We start from the raw sequence: 22,929 nt of genomic DNA on the forward strand, positions 1-22,929 counted from the left end.
GGACACCTCTTCAGGATCAGTCAATGTCACTTAGCAGCATCAAACAGCATTATATCATCACCATCACCCTTGCACAATGGGTTCAGATAGGATAGTGTCCTTCTCAAAGATGGAAAAATTTGCCCCAGAAATGTCCTCAGTTCATGTCTAAAGGCTATGATCCCGGGGACGTTTCCTTCTGGTGATGCCACAGTATCCTTTTCAGGTCCGAATAAAAATATGTCATGTAATAAAAGGAGTGGTATGCGGGCCCTACCTCATGTAATAAAAGGAGAAACATTGCGAAAAGATCCTTATAGCCTTTTGGCCACACTGCCAATCTACATTGCCTCATGACAACGCTCATCTACAGTATCATGGCTTTCATCATAATCCAAAACATATCATAAGCTACAGTATATAATACCTAACTAATTGATTGATGAAAAGAATGGAAGTCGCACAGCTCGTAGCCACGATGCAATAAAAGATATTTCATTTTATTTTAACGTTTCGATAAATAAAATGCCTTCTTAATTAAGAGTGGGCATTTAGTTAGCCAACTAAAAAAATACTAACAAAAATAAATAGCTAGCAAGGGCTGGATGCAGGCCGGGCTTGTGACAATTACTGTTGGATATCTGCTGTATATTATATTATGAGTCATGTCTCCTGCTGTTCCCTGCCTTGCCTGGTACTGTCTGAAAAATGCTGTATTTTTGAAGTTTGTCAAGCTGTTTTTCTGTTTTTTTTTCTTTGATTTATTTTCTTTTATTGTCTCTGTTTTTGTTATGTATTTTTGTTTTCTTGCATTCGCATTTATGTTTGATTTCTGTTTCATTGTTCATGTTTCATTTTTTGAAATAAAAACAAAGTTAAAAAAAAAAAAAAATAGCTGGAGGTGAAGTGAGAAGACCCATTTGGTGGATACCTGCGGTCCATAGTTGAGACACATTTAAGACATTAAGACCCATTTGGTGGATACCTGCGGTCCATAGTTGAGACACATTTAAGACATTAAGACCCATTTGGTGGATACCTGCGGTCCATAGCTGAGCGCTGCTGGGATGCCGGGCACGTCTGTACCCGGCATCCGACGGCGAATCTTCTTACAGAACTGTCTGATGTCACTACAGGAAGTCTCCAGGTCCTTCAGCAGGACAGCCAGGTCTGCCTTCTCCTGACCCGTGTGCAGGAACGCCCGCAGGCGGCTCACCTCCACAGCCATGCAGTCCAAGGCACTCTGGGTGAACTGCACGGGGAACAAGGCAAAAATACTGCTGAGCTAACAGTTCCTCTAAGGCAGTCGTATTCAACCTTTTTCATATCAGGGACCATTATTTATTTTTGGCATGTGAGCCATGGACCACCATTTGATTAGCCTCTCAGACCTAAAACCTTTAATATTTTGTTTCGTCGCTGGATACGATTACCACAGTTCCAAACGTTGATCAGAATAACAATTCTTCTACATTCCCTAATTGTGACCTCCTAATTGAAACCTCTTGCAATGCAGATGTTAACAATAACTTAACTCGTATAATGGTTTCATTATACGATCTCATCAGTTAAATCTATAAGGTCCATTTGGTCCAGCATGGAGGATGAGGATTGGCTCACATTGAAAACCTCTGTCTCGTAACCGTTGACTATTCCATCAATGAGCATGAAGGAAGCACATTTCTGTATTATGATGTATTTATGTACTGTAGTAACATGAGTACTTACTCTGATGTGGTCTGCCAGCTGCATGGTGCAGTCCTCATTCTGGTCTACCAGGTGGATACTGTACAGGTGCTAAAACAGTAACGATAGTATTAACACACACTTACAGTTAAGTGTGCTTTGTATATGACTACATATAGAGTGAGTACTTACCTGATAATATTTGATGGCCTTGGTGAGAGGCTCCACGTTAACGGTCTCATCCAGCTGGTCTTTGTGCAGCAGGTCAATGAGGAAGTCCAGGGAGCGTTCATGAACGCTCATCTCAGGGTACAGAGACCCAATCCTCTTATACACCTCCACACTGCACTGGCCCAGAGCCCTGACACGCGCACGCACACACACACACACACACACACGCACAATCAGCACCAAATCTTGTACGCACGCTACCAGTACCATATATGTACCATATGATTTATACTTTTTTTAAAAATATATATTTCACTTTAATATATTTGTAATGAAGTCTAAAGGGCTGCGATCCTGCTGAAATCTTGCGCAAATTCTACGTCATAGATCCACATTGGAGCCACGCCAATATGTGGATCCCAAAATACACATAATTATCATACCGTAGTTGTATTTACCATATATAGCATACAGTAGTTATAATTACAAAGTTGTTCACAATAAGTACAAATGCATACATACTGATGGACAAGTTCAAACTGAACAAAAATAACAACCAAAACATGATAAAAATGCAGCGGAGAAAATTATAAATCCTGTGTAAAGAAATAAGTCACAAGACTAAACTGCATTCATGCTGCATACAGTAGAGGAATGATAATCAGTTTCATGCAATGGCAAACCTCTTTTAGCTCTACTGAAAGCACAGTAGTACACAGCAAAAGCATTAGTGTTTGTTCGACTCCAACGAGTGTAAAAACGTGTTCCATTTGTACAGTCTTAGTCTTTGAAGGATTTTAGAGTGTACATACTGTTCATATTTATGGAGCGTGGCCTGCAGCAGGCAGAGAGAGTAGACCAGGCCACCAGCAAAGCTCAGCTGTTCGCCCGCAGCACCCTTCAGTCCTGTCCGCTCCGCACAGCTCTCATTCAGGTCAAACTTCTCCTGGGCCTGCTTGCTGATCAGCTCAGCCTGAGGAGGGACAGATACACATGCTGTTCACTTCATTCTGAAAGTCTACACTATGTAAGTACAACGCTTCAGATGGATAAATTAACACTGGGGTTTTTTTATTGGGTACACACTACACAGGCTAACACACTAGAACAGACTCCCCCACTGCCAACTGTGCACGCACACACACACACACACACACACACACACACACACACACACACACACACACACACACACACACACACTTCTCTCCTTCTGGCAGTCCATCGATGTCAAACATGACGTAGCTTCCTTGCGCTGTGATGAGTTTGTCAGTTATTCGCTGACGACGATTCCACTGTAGATGACTATGAAGTCCTATTATGGAACCACATATCCTGTCACAGTTAGGCAGGGCCGGTCCTGAGCAATCTGGCGCCCCAAGCAGGATCTTTTTACTCTGTCCCAAAAATTGAGGAGACACTGTAGGAAGAACCGGGCCTGCAGTTAGGACATGTGAGTCCTAGAACAGGAGGCTGAGATGGTACTGGATCAGCATGAAGGTGTCTTTGCTGGCGCCGCACCGTCCTTTGTTGGGGTGGCCAACTTGCCAACTTGCTGCAGCTGACTGTTTCAGCAGTTTTGGACCACCTGGCTTCCTGCTGGCTGACAGGAGCTGTCCATAAAGCACTTGATGGGGCAAACGGCAGCCAGCCATCTGGATGAGATGGCCAACCATGCTGCCTCTGAGCTAGGGTTGCCTCGATGCCAATGGCACACGCACCCGCACACGCACACGCACACACACACAAACTAAACTTTAGTACAGACTGAGACATTTACCTTACAGATGAGTCTGGGCAGAAGCAGCAGCACCAGGATGCAGTCATGGTCTCCTCCATGTCGCAGGAAGGACTCTGGCATGAAGGAGGTCAGCAGAGACACCTGTCTGTTTGCCTGGCCAACCTCCATCTTCCTCAGCTCCATCTCTATGGCCTGAAGGGACACACACCCATGTGAATGACAACCAGTAGTCTGAAAAGTACTCTTTTTCTTTTTTTACTTGAGTTAAAGTATCAATACTGCACAAGTTTACAAATGCATATGTACGTATAAAAGATATTTTGAAAAATAGCAGATCTACAAGCCATAGGGTAGTACGGGTCCACCCGGAACCAAAGATCCGAGCCCCGAACCGAGCCGGTTCAGGGCCAAAATATTGACTTGGCATGGATCGGATCAGTTGACACGGGTCTCGGTCGGATCCTTGAGGACCCGACAACCAGCTGTTTATAATTATTATTATTATAATAATGTCTCTAACCTTCGGTTTTGAAATTAGACATAGTTTGTAATTACGCTCCCAAATCCATATCGTCTGTTCTCACATACTGTATGGTATGTGTCTGTCTGCAACACAGAGCAGAGCGCACAACGCCACAGCTGGGCTCGTCTGTGATTACTCTCAGTGGGTGCAGCAGGAGGTGACACACATGGCTAATAGGAATACCACTGTGTCTTAGCAATAAATGAGCTCCGGGACCAGTACGGTTCTAGAGGTCTGTTTTGGAACAATAATCAACATCTACAAAGTATAACGAGTAACTAAAGTTTTCAAATAATTGTAGTGGAGTAACATCTTATATTTGCCTCTGAGAGTAAAAGTACAGAAATACTCCAGTAAAGTATAAATACCTCAACATCGTACTTAAGTACATTACTTACACAACACTGATGACAACACTACAAAAGATAAATACAAGCATGCAACACCCACTTACACACAAAAGCACATGTTTTACACAATGTGCATGTAAACTCTGCTGTACATGTACTGTGTAAACACAAAGTGAAACACACATACAGACACTGTCACATAACTCTGCTGTACATGTACTGTGTAAACACGAAGTGAAACACACATACAGACACTGCCACATCCATAAAAACCTCTTCCCAAAGTTGATTCACATGCCTAAGAGCAGTGGTGGAAAAAGCACTAAGATCGTTTACTAAAAGCACCAATACCACAATATAAAAATATTCAAATCCTTTTCAAAACCAGAAGATCTACAAGCTCAATCGGCCATTTTTGAATAGCTGACGTATAGAATTGGGTTTTATAATAGTAATCTAAAAATGAATAGCAACTAAAGCCGTCAAATAATTGTCAAATAAAAGTACAATCTAAAGTACCTCAAAATTGTACTGACGTACTAACAGTTCTTGAGTAAATGTACCTAGTTACTTTCCCCCCACTACACTTCAGTAGATTGTAGTTGTACCATCCATCCTCAGGACTGACCTTGGCGTAGGCCTTTGTCTCAGCAAACTTGATCTTGAAGTCAAACATCTCCACAGGGGGCTGCTGCTGAAGCTCTGCTGAAGCTTCCTGTTGGCTGGTCAGCTCTCTGTTCATCTCCTGTACCATTAAACGACAACACACCGTGTAGGAAGACATTCTGAGTTTTGGAGAGTCGTCTTCTTGCTTGTTGAGCTTTTCTGCCATTGAGTTTCTACTGTATAGTTCCATTTTTGTTTTGTTTATAAATCCTTTTGAGAGTAGATTGTTGTTTTTTTTGCATTTGCATAATCTTTATAATTGTGTCCATTTTATGAGGTTAATTAAGAAAATGAAATAACTTGATAGAAATCAAGAGCTCTCACAGAACAATCACAGGTGATAGTAAATGTTCATCAAAAATAAGAACCATAAATGCTAAAGACACCCAAAGTCAACTGAGATTGTCGATAGCAAGAATTGGGACACAGCCATGCTGTAATTAAGCCTGTTGTTTTTGGCTATACCTGCAGATGAGCGGTGAGTTCGCGGTACTTCTGGATGGTCTGTTGGTAGTCGGCCACAGTTTCCTGGGCGGCTTCCACGCGTTTCTCAGCCTCTCTGACCCGTACTGTACCCAGGTCCAACATCTCTCTGAGCTCCAGCTCTGTCTCCCTGGCATTCTCCTGCAGCTCATCGTTCATCTCATTAATGGCTTCCTAACACAACAAAAACACAGGATTGGGTTAGGGTATATACAGTATAACTACAACAACTGTGGTGGTTGTAGTTGGTTTCTACCCGTTCTTGGTAGACTCCAAATGCATATTATACCCCTTTTTCTCCCCAATTTAGTTGTTATGCCATATGAATCCTCCCCACACACATTTCTGACAGGTGCCGCCCCAGGCCGTAGAAGTACGTGTAGTGACAAATATGACCATCCCCACCCGGCTTCCCTCCCTCGAACACGGGCCAATTGTGTTCGTATACACTCGACAAAGTGGGATGCACCATGGTGGTGGGCAGCTACTTTACCACCGCGGCACCCGAGTGCTGGTTAAATTGGTCAAAACGCAATTTACTCTGCAGAAATAAGTAATAGTAGACATTTTGGCCCAGGGTTTGATTCATACGTATACAATGTAAGTTTTGGATTGATTAGTATTCATATTAAGGAAGCAACAGATGTTACAGGTCTATAAATATTACCGTGTGTACAGTATATACAAAACAGTTGTAGCTGTAGCCACTCAAAATCGATCATCTCCGAATATGGGTATTACTCAGGCTACAAAATAAATGTGGACAAAACAATGGCTATGGACATAAGCGGTAAAATACCACAAACAGTTAAAATTCAGAGTGGGTTTAGATGGCCTGAAGAGGGTATTAAATACCTAGGGATTTTTATTCCCCCATCTTTAGACAAATTATATGAGACCAATTACGAAAAATTAATTCAGACTATTAGTGAAGACATACGTATGAATGTTCTTCCCAGGCTGCTCTATCCATTTCAGATACTACCTGTAGATATTCCTAAGATTATATTCGACAAATTGGACAGACTTATTTCTAAATTCATATGGCAAGGGAAGCGACCGAGAGTGAGGCTAAAAACGTTGCAGCTATCTAAGGAGGATGGAGGACTGAAACTCCCAAATCTGAGACACTATTTTTGGGCGGCACAGCTGAAACCGTTAACAATTTGGCTTCAGGAAACTGAGGATACTAGATGGTTAAATATTGAAAAAAGCCTTTGTTCGCAACCCCTTCATGTTGTGCCCTTCCTAGATACCCCACTGAAAGAGATCCAAATGAGTGAGTGGACTAGAGTCACTTTAAAAATATGGAGAAAAATAAAAACTTCCTTTGGATTACCTAAACAGATCTCCTCGCTAACACATATTGGCTACATAAAGGAGTTCATACCAGCTCGATTGGATGTAGGATTCAGGAATTGGACAGAATTCGGCCTAACTAGCATACACCAATTAGTTAATAAGGATGGTCTTAAATCATTCGAACAAATACAGACTGAATTCGGGCTCCCAAGGACAAACTTTTTCAGATATCTGCAACTGAGAGACTTTCTAACAAAACATAAGGACTGGGAGAGAGCCATGAAACCCACTCCTATCGAGGAGTTGTTGCTCAAATTTGAATTTGGTGATGGCAAGGTAATCAAGGAATTCTACCAAGTCTTCTTGGACCTTTGCCCGAATAATACACTGTATATAAACGAGAAATGGGTGGCTGAATTAGGTATAGAAGTAACGACGGATACGTGGCAGGAGGTATGTAGTGAAGAGCACCTGGTAACCAACTCGAATACATGGAGAGAATTTAAATGGAAAGTAATATCTAGATTTTTCAGGACGCCTCAAATAGTGGCCAAAATGGGTCCAAATCACTCGAATAGATGCTGGAGGGACTGTGGAGCACATATTGGGAATCATGCTCATATATTCTGGACATGCCCCAAATTGAGACCATTCTGGAGAGAGGTATCTGAAGCATTAAAATAAGTTTTCGGTCAAAACATTCCAGAGGATCCCATAGTAATGTTGTTAGGAATGTTGCCGGAAGGTCTGGAGGGTAGAGCCAAAATATATTTATTGCATGTGCTGCTTACAGCGGCCATCAAATGCATTACAATTAAATGGCTAAGACCAGCCCCGCCAACATACAGTATGTGGGTGGAAAAGGTATGGGACATTTACTTATGCCCTGAGGCTTCAACCAAACATATTTAGTAAAAGATGGAGTCCTGTACTGCCTCTACTAATGAGGTAGCAGGTTTCGGAATCTCGAGTAACGACTCACTGAATACACTTCTCCCCAGACCTTCTGATGTGCTCATACTCTTTCCTCTGTCTCCAGTCATGTCTGCTCTCGGTTTTGTTCACTTCCCATTGTGGTCGACGCTCTGTTGTTTTTGTCTCGCTACTTATTTCCTTGTTTTATGGTGAATACTTGTAGTATTTTATTTCCTTGTTTTATTGTGAATACTTGTAAATGTATGTGAAGTTGTTTGTGTGTATGAGTGTATAATATATATATATATGTTTTGTGAAGGTATGAAACAGCTGAGGTTGTGTAAAAAAAGAAAGAAAGCAGTTGTAAGAAAAATGTATGCTTTTAATTCTGTGAAGTTGCCTAAACTGAAATAAAAACAAAGTTAAAAAAAAAAAAGTGTCACTCGACCAATTAGGCATTGATAGCCTTGCTCAAGTTTTCATTATTAATTTTTTGTTACCTTGAAGGATTGCCTTTGTCTGCCATGAATGGAATATAGATCAGTTTTATATTATCGATTCGTCACCTTTGTGCCAAGCAGGATCAGTCAATCACAGAGAAATGCTTGAATGAATTTAAAATAATTAAATAATGAAGGCAGTGACACAAACGCCAGAGGGCAGCACGTATTGTTGACCTTGGCCTAAACAGTATAAACAATGAAATGACTCAGCAATAACATTCATAAACGTCACTTTTAAATAAGATACACAGAGGACAAAGTAGGAAAACACCTTAGTGAGGTGCACAATCATCCTCCATGTATAGTTGCCTGTCATTAACAGGCAACAGTGCTGCACTATCTCTCTCTCTCTGTTTCTGGCACAACAGCGCCCCTACTGGTACTCATGAGTCACACATGAGTCACACAAACATAGTCACAAACATAGGTTAACGTCACAGACATCGCTGTTCCTTGGAGTGGTTGCACCACTCAAAAAATGTTTTAAAAGTGGCACACAATCCGCACACCGCACACGCTCCAGGGGAAAGGTGAAAATCTAATTAAATTCATAAGATTAATGTGCCAGTTTAACCAATTTCAACATGGCGTCCCTCAAAAATAGTGACGCATTTTGAGTTTGTAGATAGATTGGCTAATTATTATTAAGGCTATTTGGGGGTCCTTGGCATGGAAAGGTTTGGGAACTCATTGCATTAGATTGTAGGTGAATCAGAGACATCTACACCTTCCTACATTACATATTTTTGTTGACTTTTCTACAGCCATGAAATCTTTGACATTTGCTCAGAACGGACTGTCAAACAGTACGAGCTAAGAACTTGTTATGTTGAGAGATAAATACAGAGTCCAATAACACTGACAGTAGCATGTAGCATTGCTAGGTGGCAGTGAGCCAATTGGATCATGTCAATCGCCACAATCTGTACAAAGGATTACTACTGGAGATCTTCACTCACCAGGTCAACAACAGTCTCTCTCGCCTCCCTGACCTTCTCCTCCAGGTCCAGGTTCCTTTCTGTCAGAGTCTCCACCATCTCCTCTGCCCCCAGCGCCGCGTCCACCTGGCATACAGAACATACATCATCATCATGACTATTGGGCAGCGGTGGCCTAAGGGTTAGAGGAGCGCCCTTGTTGCCGAAAGGTTGCCGGTTCGATTCCCCGGACGGGCAGGACAAATCTGGGTGGGGAAGTGATTGTCATCACTCACCCAACACCGCTGAAGTGCCCTTGAGCAAGGCACTGAATACCCAACTGCTCCCCCTGGAGCTGCTTAGTGGCCAACAGTATAAGACTGTGGTTGTACTGGTCAGCTCCCAGGTTTTAATGTGTGTGTGTGTGTGTGTGTGTTTCTATGTGCAGGGCGTTGCTGAAAATGAGCACCTGTGCTCAGCTACTTCCCTGGGTAAATAAAGAATTAAAAAGAAAAAAAAACAAAAAACTATCATCTTCAGCATCAAAACCATCACCACCTTCAACATCATCATTACAATTACAATTTACAATTTAGGCATTTAGCAGACGCTCTTAATCCAGAGCGACTTACATTAGGCAGGAACAAAAGTATGGGAATACATCACATATATAAAATGCATTTATCAAGAAACATGCGTAAGCTAAGAACGTAACTAGAACATATCTATATAATGACACTATACATATTAACTATACATATATACTATACTATGCTATACATATGTAGGCTACTATGATGTGCTATGACTATATACAATGCAATTATTGTGCTGTCTACATGACATGCTATAAGTCTGTTTCAAATGCTATCTAAGTCTAAAAAGTGCTATCTAAGGGGGTAGGATAAGTGCTATGGGCCATGATGGAGTCTGAAAAGGTGGGTCTTCAGACTACGGCGGAAGATTGGGAGTGATGCCGCAGTTCTGACTGCAACGGGGAGTGCATTCCACAGTTTTGGGGCCAGAAGGGAGAAGAGTTTGGGACGTGTGGAGCGTTGGCCCGGCGTTTTTAGTGAGGGTACTTCCAGCTTTCCTGCGTTGGCTGATCTGAGTGCGCGGGAGGGTTTGTAGGGTTCAATCATGCTTGCAAGATATGGGGGAGCCATACCTTTGGTTGCTTTGAATGCCAGCCTCAGAGTTTTGTATTCTGTGCGGGCAGCGACTGGGAGCCAGTGCAGGGAGCGGAGCAGGGGGGAGACATGTGAGAATTTTGGCTGGTTGAAGACCAGACGAGCTGCGGCATTTTGTATCATTTGGATCATCATGACCACTACCACCACCACCATCATCTTCCACATTCCACTCAGTTTCAAGTAAGGTAATCATGAACTAATTCTGATTCTGCTATGACATCAGCTAGCAGGAAGTTCCTGACCTGTTCTTTGAGCTCATCAATGGTCCTCTCAGCCATCTTCATCTCCTCCTGCAGGTTCTCTTTCTGGGCCCTCAGGGTATCCGACTCCACACTCTTCTTCTCTGTCTGCTTCTGTAACTTCAGATGTTCCTGCTTCTCTGACGAGGACAAGTCACGCATCCTGAAAACACACACACGCACACGCACACGCACACACACACACACACACACACACACACACACACACACACACACACACACACACACACACACACACACGATTTGACGATTCATGTCTGCATGGAGTAGACAGATCTTTCTACATTCCACAAAGGAACACCTAAGTAAATTAAGTGAAAATTATGAGGGTATCGAACAAATAGAATATGTACCTGACCAGTGCCTCCTTCAGTCTGCCGTTCTGTTCCTCCAACTGTTTGACATGGTAGCTGGAGGCAGCTCCATCTGAACCTGAGTAGAAACCGGATATATTACTTGGTTTTCTTCATGTGGAAGAGGAGATGTTGCTTTTTTCTTCTTTTTAAAATCAAAACCAATACGTATACTGCAATGTCAAAGAAAGCATTTAGTGCTTTGCATACCGGTATGCTTTTCTTTCGTTTTTTTTCAACAATGTATTTATTTTCCTTTTTTACACACGACAATACAAATAACCGGTATGCTTTTCTAATAAATCTTTGAATAGGCACACCAAACACCAAAACCGCAGCTACAGTATGCAGTTTTACCACATCAGCAGCAATACCACTGAAAGCTTCACTTGCTCCGACTTGTGAGGAAATTACTTAAAATCTATCATTGCTTTTGGGCTATGCGTCTCCAAAATATTAATCTGAGTTCCCAGTGACAAAATGTTAAACTCCTCGTCATCTCGGAGCCTTCATATTCAAACCTTTCTCCTCGATCTCGTGTTTGAGGATCTCCAGGTCCATCGTCAGCTCGTCCACTTTCTCCTTGAGGCTGTCGGCCTCCTGCTGCAGTGACTCTGCCCTCTCCTCGGCCATCTCCTTATCCAGCGTCGCCATCTCGATGGCATCTGCAGTGTCTGCCATTTCCTCCATGTAATGCTCCTTGGCCTCCAGGGCTTCTTTAGCTTCCTGTGAAGGCACGGATGATCGTTTAGGTGCATAGTCTGGAATTAACCATCTTCATAATATTCATATTATAGTGGCCATTTTGCTCTTATGGCATACTCTGGGCCGGGGGCTAGGGTTTCTTATGGCAGTGTGAAAACATTCATTCATATTTAGTGGCCATTTTGCTTTTATGTCATACTCTGGACCTGGGGGTTGGGGTGTCCTATGGCAGTGTGAAAACGGTCACTGTACCGTAAATCACTGAACGGAACCATCCATCCATCAATCAATCCACTCAGCCCTCCACCCTTCCATCCATTCATCGTCATTACCTTCTTAGCCTCTTTGAGTTGTTTCTGCAGCTCGGCCTGCTGCTCCTGCATCTTGGTCTTCCACTCCTGAAGCTGCTCCAGTTGGATCTTGTGCTTCTCCAGCTCCTTCAGCTTGGCCTTGTCCTCCGTGCGCTTCATCTTCAGCGTCTCCAGCTTCTCCTCCAGGTCTTTGACCTGGCCTCGCAGAGACTCCTCCTCCTGGACACGGAGGGATGGAGGGAGATGGAGAGATGGAGAGATATATGGGAGGAAAGAAAAACAGACATTTGGATTAGCGGTTTTCAACCAGTGGTCCTTGAAGGTGTTCCAGGTGGTCCCCAGCTAAATGATGTAAAGTTTGTAACCAAATGGACCCTTATAGATCTTTAACTCTTAAGAATGTAAAATGAAAGATAACACCTGTTATCTCTCCTATGGTACCAACATCAATACAGCATGGAATTGTGGAAACACCTTAACAATTTGTGCCCAAGACGTCCACAGACGTCCTAGGAACTATCTAACGATCACAAGAAATCGCTTAGTTTTGGGTCTGGGAGGCTAAACCTCATCAAATCGTGGTCTGTGGCTCAAATGGCGAATAAATAATAGCCTTGATATGAAAAGGGTTGAAAACCACAGATTTAGATTGATGAGATAAAGTAGAACGGATCGCAGAGACAAAGGGACAGAAAGGTGGACAGATGTGATGAAAGGTCAAGATAAACTTGAATATCTAAGTTCATATTATGTTATATGACGACCATGCAGACTTACTGTGGCCATTTGTTCTCATGCTTGTTATTTAGGCTTGTTATTTCTTGACCATAAGGTAAAATGTAATCTAGTTATTTAGAAAGATGCTAGGCTCATTGTTTACTTGGTTTCCTATAGTTCAATGTACAGATTATTATATTGATACTAAAGAGCACCGAAGTCTGACGTCAAGTCCACAGGTTCATGTACTTTTTATTTGCATTGTAATCCCCATAGGGGGATTTTAAATGGCCTCATATTATAACTGTGTTTGGACCACAATGCTTATATGAGACGATTTTAAGATGAGCCCATGTTATTCTCCATAGATAAATTACTTCCGTGAACCAGAGGATGAGCGAGTGACGTCAGGACTTCGGCGCTCTATATTGTACCGACCCACTGTTTCCAAAAGAGTGGGACTGGCAGCCCAGCAACTCATTTTAAAAGGTACCATTTCAAACCGCACACTGCAACCGCACACCGCATACAAACTGAAAGGAGTGCATATATTTTCCTTTTCCATTAACAGTGCATGCATTAAAAACACATGCACACAAACTCACACATGGGTGTAAGCGCGCCAAAAACACACACACCCACACACCCACACACCCACACTCACACTCAAACACACTCACACACACACACACACACACACACACACACACACACACACACACACACACACACACACACACACACACACACACACACACACACACACACACACACACACACACACACACACACACACACACACACACACCCACACACACACACACACACACACACACACACAGCCACACACACACACACACACACCCACACACGCTTGTCAGTGTCGAATGTTAAGTGTGAAAAAACAGCAACACTTCAAAACCAAGCGTAACCACATCACGCCAGTGCACCTGTGTTTCCATAGCAACAGCCTCCTGAGAAAGAAACAGGTGAACTTCATTATCACATGCATCAAGTCTAACACGGGATGGCACTTTACATTTATCTATGATTAACAGTGAAAATAAATGGCTTTTCTATTTCCTACAATTCCTAGTCAGTGATATATAATATCATATACTATATTACATCGGAAAACTGTAGCTTAATTATCCTTTTAAATCGTTTCATAACAAAAGGCTGCATGTTCTTATCATCAAAATGATCTGTGTGTGATAATGCTATCCTTTGGACTTTTGCTTAATTGGACGGCTTGCAAAGTTGCAATCATAACCCCTTAATGGTTTAATTATAGACTTAAATCCATTGCATTTATTGGAGGGTCATTCTAGGACAGGTAAGCAATCTAATGTTCTTGTTGTAAATTCAGAGAGCCCATGGCAGTGTTACAGCACTGCTCTGTGTCACACTACATCTCATTAGTGTGGTTGCCCTAGTGACTAAAGCAACTCAAATGAGGCACTGGTAGTGTTGGAAGTTAAGAGAAAAATACTGAAAGCATTTGGTTTGAATTTCTGGAGCAGATGGGAATGCCCAGGAGGGAGGATTCCATGAGATATGGGTACATGTACTGTCAATGTGCCCTTGAGTGAGACAGTTGACCTCCAATTGCTACAGTGCCACTACTAAGTGGACAACAATACTAAACCACCCTTGTGTGATTGTGTTGTGTACTCTACTGTGTACATCCACGTGTGTCAGTGTGTAATGTGTAAGCATGACCAGGAGTGTTCTGTAAAAGAGCAGAGAGATTTGATTGACCATCTGTCCTAGTAGTGGAAGATATTACATTTGTTTTCACGTCATTAGTGTATAAATTACATCACATTACTTCGTTCTTTGTTTGTTTTTGAGGGGCGCTAGCCACTCCAACGTCTTCTGGCTTTCATGTGTGACGTCATGTGGCAGCCAAGTCTATGGACTTTTAATGTTTGCTTTAAGCAGCCCCTCCCCCCCACACACTCCCCAGAGTGTAGTTTTTTGAAAATACATGGGGTAACAGTTACCACTCTTGTTACTACTCTTATTTTAAGGGGCATTTTTTAACATTACAGCGGGCACTTCTTTTTCCCTTTCACTCGTGTATATCTTGGACAGTTTCCCAGAATAGAACAAAAGGTGAGTCTAAAGGTTCTGCTGACCTTGCTGGGGACCGGTGGTGGAGGGACTCCTGGAGAGTGGAGGGTGGGGATGACGGGGGCAGCCAGCGGGGTCTGGGCCGGAGTGCTGGGCTCACTGCTGCTCATCTCACCTGCGGAGGCAGACGCAGACCCGGAGGGAGCGCCCTTACTGGCCGCCGGCCGGCTGGGTTGCTGGGGGACGACCAAAGAAGACAGTGAGTAAAGAACAACTGGACATGGATATGGAAATGGAAATGAAGACGAAAAAGCGCCATTGATCCGAAAATGATGTAATTTCTGGAGAACAAAACAGAATGTTTTGCAATGGAAAACCAAGAACAAACAACACAGTAAGCAAAAATTATGACGCTGTAACTGTCAAAATTGTCATTGAAAAACATCCAAAAGTTATGAGGCGAAAGCAAAAACCAACAGCAACAACAACAAAATCAGCATGAACAGTGTATAACTGGAAAGACTGAAGTATATTTTTGTTGTTGAATAATCCACTACTGTAGCTCAGAATCTTGCAACGGGTCGGCGTTTGACAGGTGAGAGTATGTAAGCCTTGCCGAGCCATGAGGCCCATAGGTCAGGAGCCAATCTCCAGTTTCTGTAGCGTGAGGCAGCTTGATGTACAAGTACACCCCCTGGACATAACACTAGTATGTCGCAGGGACGGGTGAAACATATACTTTTATAAGTTTATGGGGATGGGCGGTACGTGTGAGGGGGGGTAACACTTTATTGTGACCATCAGAGAGCACTGTTTCTACCCGTTTCTGGTTGACGAGTGCGGCGGATCTGGTTTGTATTTTGATATAATCACGGGCGATGGGTCGGACACTCACACGCACGCGCACGCACACACACAAAACCAAATAAATAAATAAACAAACAAATACAAATATAAATAAATGAGCCATGGATAAACAAAGCAAAAGCAATAAAGAACTTGAAGCCCTGTCAACAGATTCTGAACAAGACTGGGCTCACCTTGGGCCTTCTGGCCGTGGTCTGAAGAAGAGGGAGGGAGAAGAGGAGAGGAAAGGAGAGAGGAACGAGCAAAGGAGAGGACACACACACAACAGGCAGGGTTAGAAATACAAGCCAAACTTCATCATCAGCACACAAAAGGAAAAGATGGCTTGATGGATTAGTGGGACTCTAAAGCGATGGTGTTGCTCACCCCCAAAATAACCGTTTTCAAGTGCCATTGGCGTATGATGAAGTATAATTTAAGCTTAAACCTTGGTAAACAGGCCTGCTTTCTTAAATATAAATGAATTCCCCCAAAATGCATTGCAAATGTATGTGCCTTCCACAGCAATTTACTGTAACTCCTAAATATCTATGCTGTATGTACTGTACATCTATAAAGAAAAGAACCCTCTGAGTGCTCTAGACAATCTTCCACTATGAACCCATTTTCAGGATCAGATTAACACTAGCCATATGGGCCCTACGCTGTTGTTTTCCTCGCTCCCATCGAGCTCCATCTCACTTACTCTAGCGAGTCTCTAGGGGCTCTGTCCCTTGTCCCCTGGCCATGTGACTGCTACCTCAACACAGTGACTGGTACCGCCACCGACTGGCCTAAATGAATGCATTGTGTCTCACAGGACAGGATAGATCTGCTTCACACGTGGCCAGTTCTGCTCTGTTCTACTTGCTTGCTTATTGAGAAGCGCTGAATGCAGTGGCTCATTATCTTGGTAAGTCATTGGGTTCAGGCATGCAGCATGCTATAAGTGGCCTAGATATGAGGGTTTACTAAATTGTCAGCGGGGGAACATTCATGCTCAGCTATAATCCAATTTCTTAAGTGTGTATGTCAGATTTGAGTGAAACAGCATATATGCAAATACATCTTTGTGTTAATCTACTGAGTGCCAGACAGGTGGGATTTGTAATTCAGGAAAAAGAAAAAAAACAATTTAGATGATATTTTGTGAATGATTTTGAATTAATGCAGGAAACCCCACCCTTCTGGTGTTACGAGCAGATTACAACAAATATAATTATTTGCTAATTCTATTTGACTCATGTGGTACATCCTTACTGCCTCTCATTTGACCCTGTAAAATGAGCTTATATTTCTTTCATTCTACACCTCCTGGCATTCTCATTCTTCTCAGACAGGGCGCCCTAGCTAATGGGCTCGGTTTATTGGATTAGTGTTGGACCATTCAAAAGAAATTAGCCACAGAGGTAGCAGCTGTGCCAAATAAGAGCAGACAACCTAGCCATGATGGTATGCTACTGTGAACAGGACACACTGTACTGTAATAACAGCAGGAACATTTATCGCGTATCAACTGCACCGACAAGTTGAAATCGATTCTCCCTGATGACTAAAAGCCACTGACCTCCTGAACACAACATCAAGGTGTAACTGTCAGAACAGCACTCATCATATGTCAATGGTGAGACTTCTGCATGATAAAGCCAGAATTCAGGCACTTTATAACACGGTATAAACATGGTAAAGACAAGGACTGGGGTGAGGTGCATTTCAAAGCTTCCATGAGGCTGTATGAGTCATATAGTTTAACCACTTACACCTTGTATTCTTAGTCGACTGGTTTTCCCCAGGGCTCTATACAAGGTCTGCTAGTATTTTCCTCTACACAAAATCCCTTTGCTGAAAATAGGAGATCTACAAGTTCACAACGTGTTGTGAAGCGCTGTGAGCTTGTAGATCGGCTAGTTTTGGTGACTGTTCGCCCCCAGGATAGGGACGCTACGGATCATGTGGTTAATTTATGCTTCGCTGTACAACCGTGTCACTTGCCAAGAAACATATTTTCGTTGAGCATCACCGTCATATAACAAATAATAAAATCAGGATAACACAGCCTGTTATGTTCATGAAAAGATACTGTTCCAATAGATAACTGTTGTGGACAGATGGGACAGTATCAACTACATCTACATAGGCCTGTCACAATCATTACAATTTTGTTGACGATTAATTATTTGTCATACAGTTGCGATGAATGATTTAATTGTGTTTTTGGCATTGAACATTAGAAAGAACATATAAACAAAGATTGCACAGGGCAGCTATGGCAAATAACTTTAGCCCAGGTCATATAATTAGTAATTTTATACTTTCAAAATAAAAATATAGGAAATAGCACATCTGCAAGCTCATAATGCATCACAGCATGTTGTGAGCTTGTTGTATATCTGCTATTTTTGGTATCTTTTAAATTGTTTGAAAATGTATTAAACGTTGGTAAAATGTTTCCCTATATGCCCAAGATACAGACGGCAGGTTGAAAGTGGTTAAAAGAGCAAATGTGGAAATGACGATGGAAATATGACAGTTCTGTTCATTTCACCATGCCGTTTTTATACAGATGAATGGAAAGCATTCTAACGATTATGCAAAAATTGTGAATAGCTAAAATAAGTGTCATCAGGCGATTCTGTAATAATTATGATAGGCCTACAAAAGGGACTTTCATTTAACAGCCGGAAAAACTGAGAGTGACATGGCAAGAAAGACACTGCATGTATGAATGAAGATTTCTACTCCAATTCAACTTCTATTTACAGCACCAGAAACTTCAAATACTCCCCCCCCCCCCCCCCCCCCCCCCTCACACACACACACACGACCCAATGAAGAAGCATGAATTAAAACTTCTGGATATGATCCGTTACAGTAGCAGCTGTACCAAGAAGTAATTAACAACTACGCTAATGGATGACATAACAACAACCATATCCCCACAGACACAGAGACATCAGATTGTGTTGTGTACCTTCCGGGAGCAGGAGTCTGTCTCATCATATTTGCAATTGAAGAAGACGCACACACACGCACGCACACACACGCACACACACGCACACAGTCACAGAGAAACACACACACACACAGTCACCGAGAGGTAGACACACAGTAAGAGAACAGCAGCCAAGGCGCGTTTAAGGCAGACAGACAGACGGATGCATGAGCTCCAAAGATGCAGCCAGTGAGGCAGGCAGGCGGACAGACAGACACAGACAAGATAGCAGACTGGCTCCAGCCACTCTGTTCCTCTCAGACTCGGAAGCTGCAGCAGTGCAAATGGCCGCGGCTCTGTTCCAAGGCTTCCCTCTCACTCGGTTCCTCCCTCCTGCTACAATCCACCCCGTCCTCCTCTATGTCCTTTCAGCTGGCTTGCCAGTGAAGCAGCCTCTCTTGTCATAACGTGAGCGGTCTCAAGCGGCAGTGGTGAGCCGAAGCGAACACTGTCCTCAGGTCGATCGCCCCTCTCTCTCTCTCTCTGACACCCCTGTTAGGATGCAGACATCTCGCTGACACACGGTTTCTGATGAGCCGCCGTTCAGTTTACACCTCCCCTCTTCTCTCGCTCACTCCCCTCTCCTCTGTCTCCTTCCGTCTCCCTCTCTCTCCGTCACTGCTCACTGTGATTTTCCCAGCCTAGTCAATTCCCTAGTCCGGCATTACATCACCCGCAACCACGCACACTCTTCCCCATCATCCCTAGTGTGTGTGAGTGTGCCTGTGAGTGTATGTATGGGGACAAACGAGAGAAAGGGGAGGGGGGGGGGGGGGGGGGGGGGTGTAACAGCAAAAGAATGGCAGGAGAATAGGATGGAAAAAGAAAAGGGAGCGAGGGTAGAGGAGAGAGGGAGGGGAGAGGATGTGGAAGGAAAAAACAAAGGAGGGGCAATGAGTCGGGGTGGCGGGCGGTGGTGGAGGGGTCGGGGTGACAACACTGATGCAAGCCTTCTCTGTATCCTAGCAACTGTCCTGGGTTCTTCCAATGGACTTATTAGAATGACATACAGAAACAAGGAGGCTGCTCTGACATCTAAGTTGTTACATGAGGAGCATGGATGCTGCTGCTGTGCGTTGAAATTGAAACACAAGTTTAATAAGTTTATGTTCACATTGTTATTGCCAACAACACTCCTTCGACAAACTCCGGTCTGCCAGTCTCAGACAAAGGAACACACACACGCATGCACACGCACGCACGCACGCACGCACGCACGCGAAATGGTGCAGGTTATCACTTTTCCAAACCAAAAATAAGATAATAAATAACAACATTTTGTATTCGTTCTTGAGTTCCTTGGAAAGAGTTGTGCATTAAACATGTTCTTCTAGACTTATAACCTTCAATAAATAGTAATTTTTAATAAAAGAGTAAGAGAGGAATGATAAAGCAGTTTTATCAGTTCCAAACCAGATTATTGGGCTAATTCCTGTCCAAGTGGTTATGCTAAACCCAAGAGCTTTTTGATTTCCTATCAGTAATAGCTACCTCAGCTCCCACTAATCTACTACCCAGTAATGACAGCATGGTGAGAAGAGAAGAGGATTCATTCCACTCTGGGATACTCTGCTAAACTGTGAGCTTTACACCCAAAGTACCTTGGATACGGAGAGATGTCAATTACAGTACATTGTCAATTAAGAACGTGAGGGGAGTGACACTTTGTATAAATTATAGAGGATTTGTCTGTTAATAACACCGGGCAGATAAAGTTAAACCAAAACAAGCAGCATCTCTCCCCCACACTATCACTGTCTCTTCATCCATCTTTCCCTCTTCCCAAATTCACAATAGCTCTAACCATAAGTGTTGCATCACAGGAAGGACAGGTTATGAAGGGTTGGGGGGGGGGGGGGGGGGGGGGGGAGAGAGAGAGATGGGACTGGAGTGGGATGACGAGATGTAGAGAGGTTTCAAGTTCCTGCTACAGCAGCATTGACAGATGTGATTCACTGACTGTAAGGGCATTGGTCCTCAGCCCGGCTGCAGCAACATAACAAAGGAGAGATAGAATTTCTGCCCCAACAGCACCAGCACAGCACAACATAATGAAGGCAGCTCGCATTATTGGCAAACCAGCAGCAGCTGAATATATTTCAAATGTTTGGACAACATAAAGCACTTTCTATGGAGGTGTGTGTGTGTGTGTTAGGTGATGATTATTAGTATGTAAAATACTAATAATAATCACCTAGCTGGTATAGACCTTTAAACACTTAACAAACATTCTGAATGGCTCAAAGTTTATTTACTTTTATTAGTTTTATTACCAAAGTTTATTTCCACTGTTTGTGAATATTAGTAGCATTGAAATGTCTATAATAAAACACCTTGATTGCTTTAAATTGATTGATCAAACGATAAGCCCTGCTTAATACGACATCCCCGCTATTTGTTTTATGTGCCGTATTTTAATAATTAAAAAGAAACTCCGTCTCTGCCGCGGAGCTGGTGGAAGGAGCTTCTTGTTATGATGTCGAAACCGGAAATCGACACATTTGCTGGGCTGCTAGGCTTCTGGGAAATTGAGTCCAATGCAAGTGAACGGAAGACACGGCCTCATGGAATGTGGTCTTATGCACCCGTCTTGTGGCGTACCAAGATGGCGGGTGGTGCGATTGATCGCAATACACGGGGGAACCTATTTTCGGCGGATTTTTTTTTTTCGCCGATCAAAAGCCCAGATACTTCAGCGTATGATCTAAAGGTAATAAAACAATCTCGGCAGCGTAGAATATTTGATTAAAATGCGGGTAAATCGTATTATGGAGTCAAACTGTTTTAAATGTCAAGAAGATTAAAGTTGAAACGTTTAATAAGAATTCAAAGAAATTACTATTTTACCGTGGTGTTTAAGATTTCACAGGTGTCTTAAAATAAACAATATTGTATCCCATACATTTCCAATTGGAAATGTTCTTCCACTTATAACTTCCACTTCCGAACACCCTCTGAGGTTCAACTTGCACCTCCCGTGCAACACTATGAAACATCCACTAGACACAGCCATCCATAGAGCAGGCTCATAGGACAGAGCTGTTAAAGGTATATTCAGTGATTTGACTTAATTCAAATGTCACTTATTTTTTCTTTTTTTCTGGATAATCCTCCCTACTATAGAGTGTGCTGACCATATAAGGAGTTCCTCCCTGTCCCCAGTGAGCCCCTGGGGTCAAAAAACCCTAGTTTCAGTTTTGGTGGCGGGTGGCAAAACCGTCATCCAATCAGGATGAGAGGGGCCTTCCTCCAATCATGATCGAGTGGGGGCGGGCCTTGGTGCACATGCTGTTGGCCTGTTGCACTTCACCCCACTGTAGAGCGTGCATGTGCACATTTTGTTACCGGGGCGGACTGGGTGGTTTTCCAAATCACCCAAATCACTGAATGCTCCTTTAAGCTTCTTGCCTCCAAGACCTGGAAGTCCTGGAGGTCTACAGACAGACTACAGGGCAAGAGAAACAGCTCACATGGAGTGAGTAAATCAGAGTTTGGCAGCAAATCCATACTCAGCTGGAGTCTCTCTGAGTCGACGCTCTGCAGCAGCAGCAGCAGCCATGGAGGCTGATATCTAACCCACTGGAGCATCAATCAGAATGTGACATTTTCGAGACAGCGCAGCAGAGCATAATGACTCAGCTCCAGCCTCCAGGATGTTAAGCGACCACTGCTGGACCATGACCGTGAAGTGCGTGTAACCCAGTATCCACGCATTAGTACATAACCTAAGACGCTGTCCCACACACACTAATGCATTTCATATACAGCTCGGAAAATTCTGTCTAGCAGTATATTTATACATTAATATATATATATATATATATATATATATATCACATCACAAAGGCGATACTCTGTTGGAAATGGAAATCTGTTCAGTTACTTCATAAAAGCTTAATACCTTAATACCAGTAATTCCCAAATATATTTGGAATATAATTTAGGCAATAAAACAAAGAAAACAAAACATGTGACATGGGTTTGTAGCCAGACCAAAATCGTCCAAGCCACAAGACATTTCTCCAAATAAATTATATGGACTATTCTTGTATATTTTGAAACATACTCAGAGTAAGCTTGAGCGTGTGAAATGCATTTTCTACCGACATGGCGCATATACTGTAGGAAGCAGCGACTGACATACAGTAGAGGCCACATACAATATGCCAGAGCTTTGAACCACAGGAGAGCACGGAGAGCATGGTGAAGGAAGGGACTACATGGTACAAGAAATAATGGA

At 42.9% G+C, this 22,929-nt stretch overlaps 1 protein-coding gene across 4 annotated transcripts in view; it reads right to left on the minus strand.

Moving 5' to 3' along the window:
- dctn1b (dynactin 1b) overlaps positions 1-22,929 on the minus strand; it is a gene marked incomplete at its 5' end in the record, with an annotated part of 54,853 nt that overhangs the window by 9,047 nt on the left and 22,877 nt on the right. For 2 of the 4 annotated variants that reach the window (XM_079527933.1, XM_079527930.1), the window contains 15 exons: positions 1,019-1,231; positions 1,708-1,776; positions 1,858-2,026; positions 2,649-2,809; positions 3,617-3,769; positions 5,079-5,195; positions 5,582-5,773; positions 9,279-9,383; positions 10,672-10,831; positions 11,043-11,121; positions 11,564-11,768; positions 12,080-12,277; positions 13,726-13,749; positions 14,917-15,087; positions 15,892-15,912. In XM_079527933.1, coding sequence (XP_079384059.1) covers positions 1,019-1,231; positions 1,708-1,776; positions 1,858-2,026; positions 2,649-2,809; positions 3,617-3,769; positions 5,079-5,195; positions 5,582-5,773; positions 9,279-9,383; positions 10,672-10,831; positions 11,043-11,121; positions 11,564-11,768; positions 12,080-12,277; positions 13,726-13,749; positions 14,917-15,087; positions 15,892-15,912 — 2,037 coding nt within the window. The remainder of the gene's footprint in view (positions 1-1,018; positions 1,232-1,707; positions 1,777-1,857; positions 2,027-2,648; positions 2,810-3,616; positions 3,770-5,078; positions 5,196-5,581; positions 5,774-9,278; positions 9,384-10,671; positions 10,832-11,042; positions 11,122-11,563; positions 11,769-12,079; positions 12,278-13,725; positions 13,750-14,916; positions 15,088-15,891; positions 15,913-22,929) is intronic. The other 2 variants (XM_079527931.1, XM_079527932.1) reach the window with 2 other exon arrangements.

Source organism: Electrona antarctica (genome assembly GCF_951216825.1).
Source record: "Electrona antarctica genome assembly, chromosome: 18".
Classification (NCBI taxonomy): domain Eukaryota; kingdom Metazoa; phylum Chordata; class Actinopteri; order Myctophiformes; family Myctophidae; genus Electrona; species Electrona antarctica.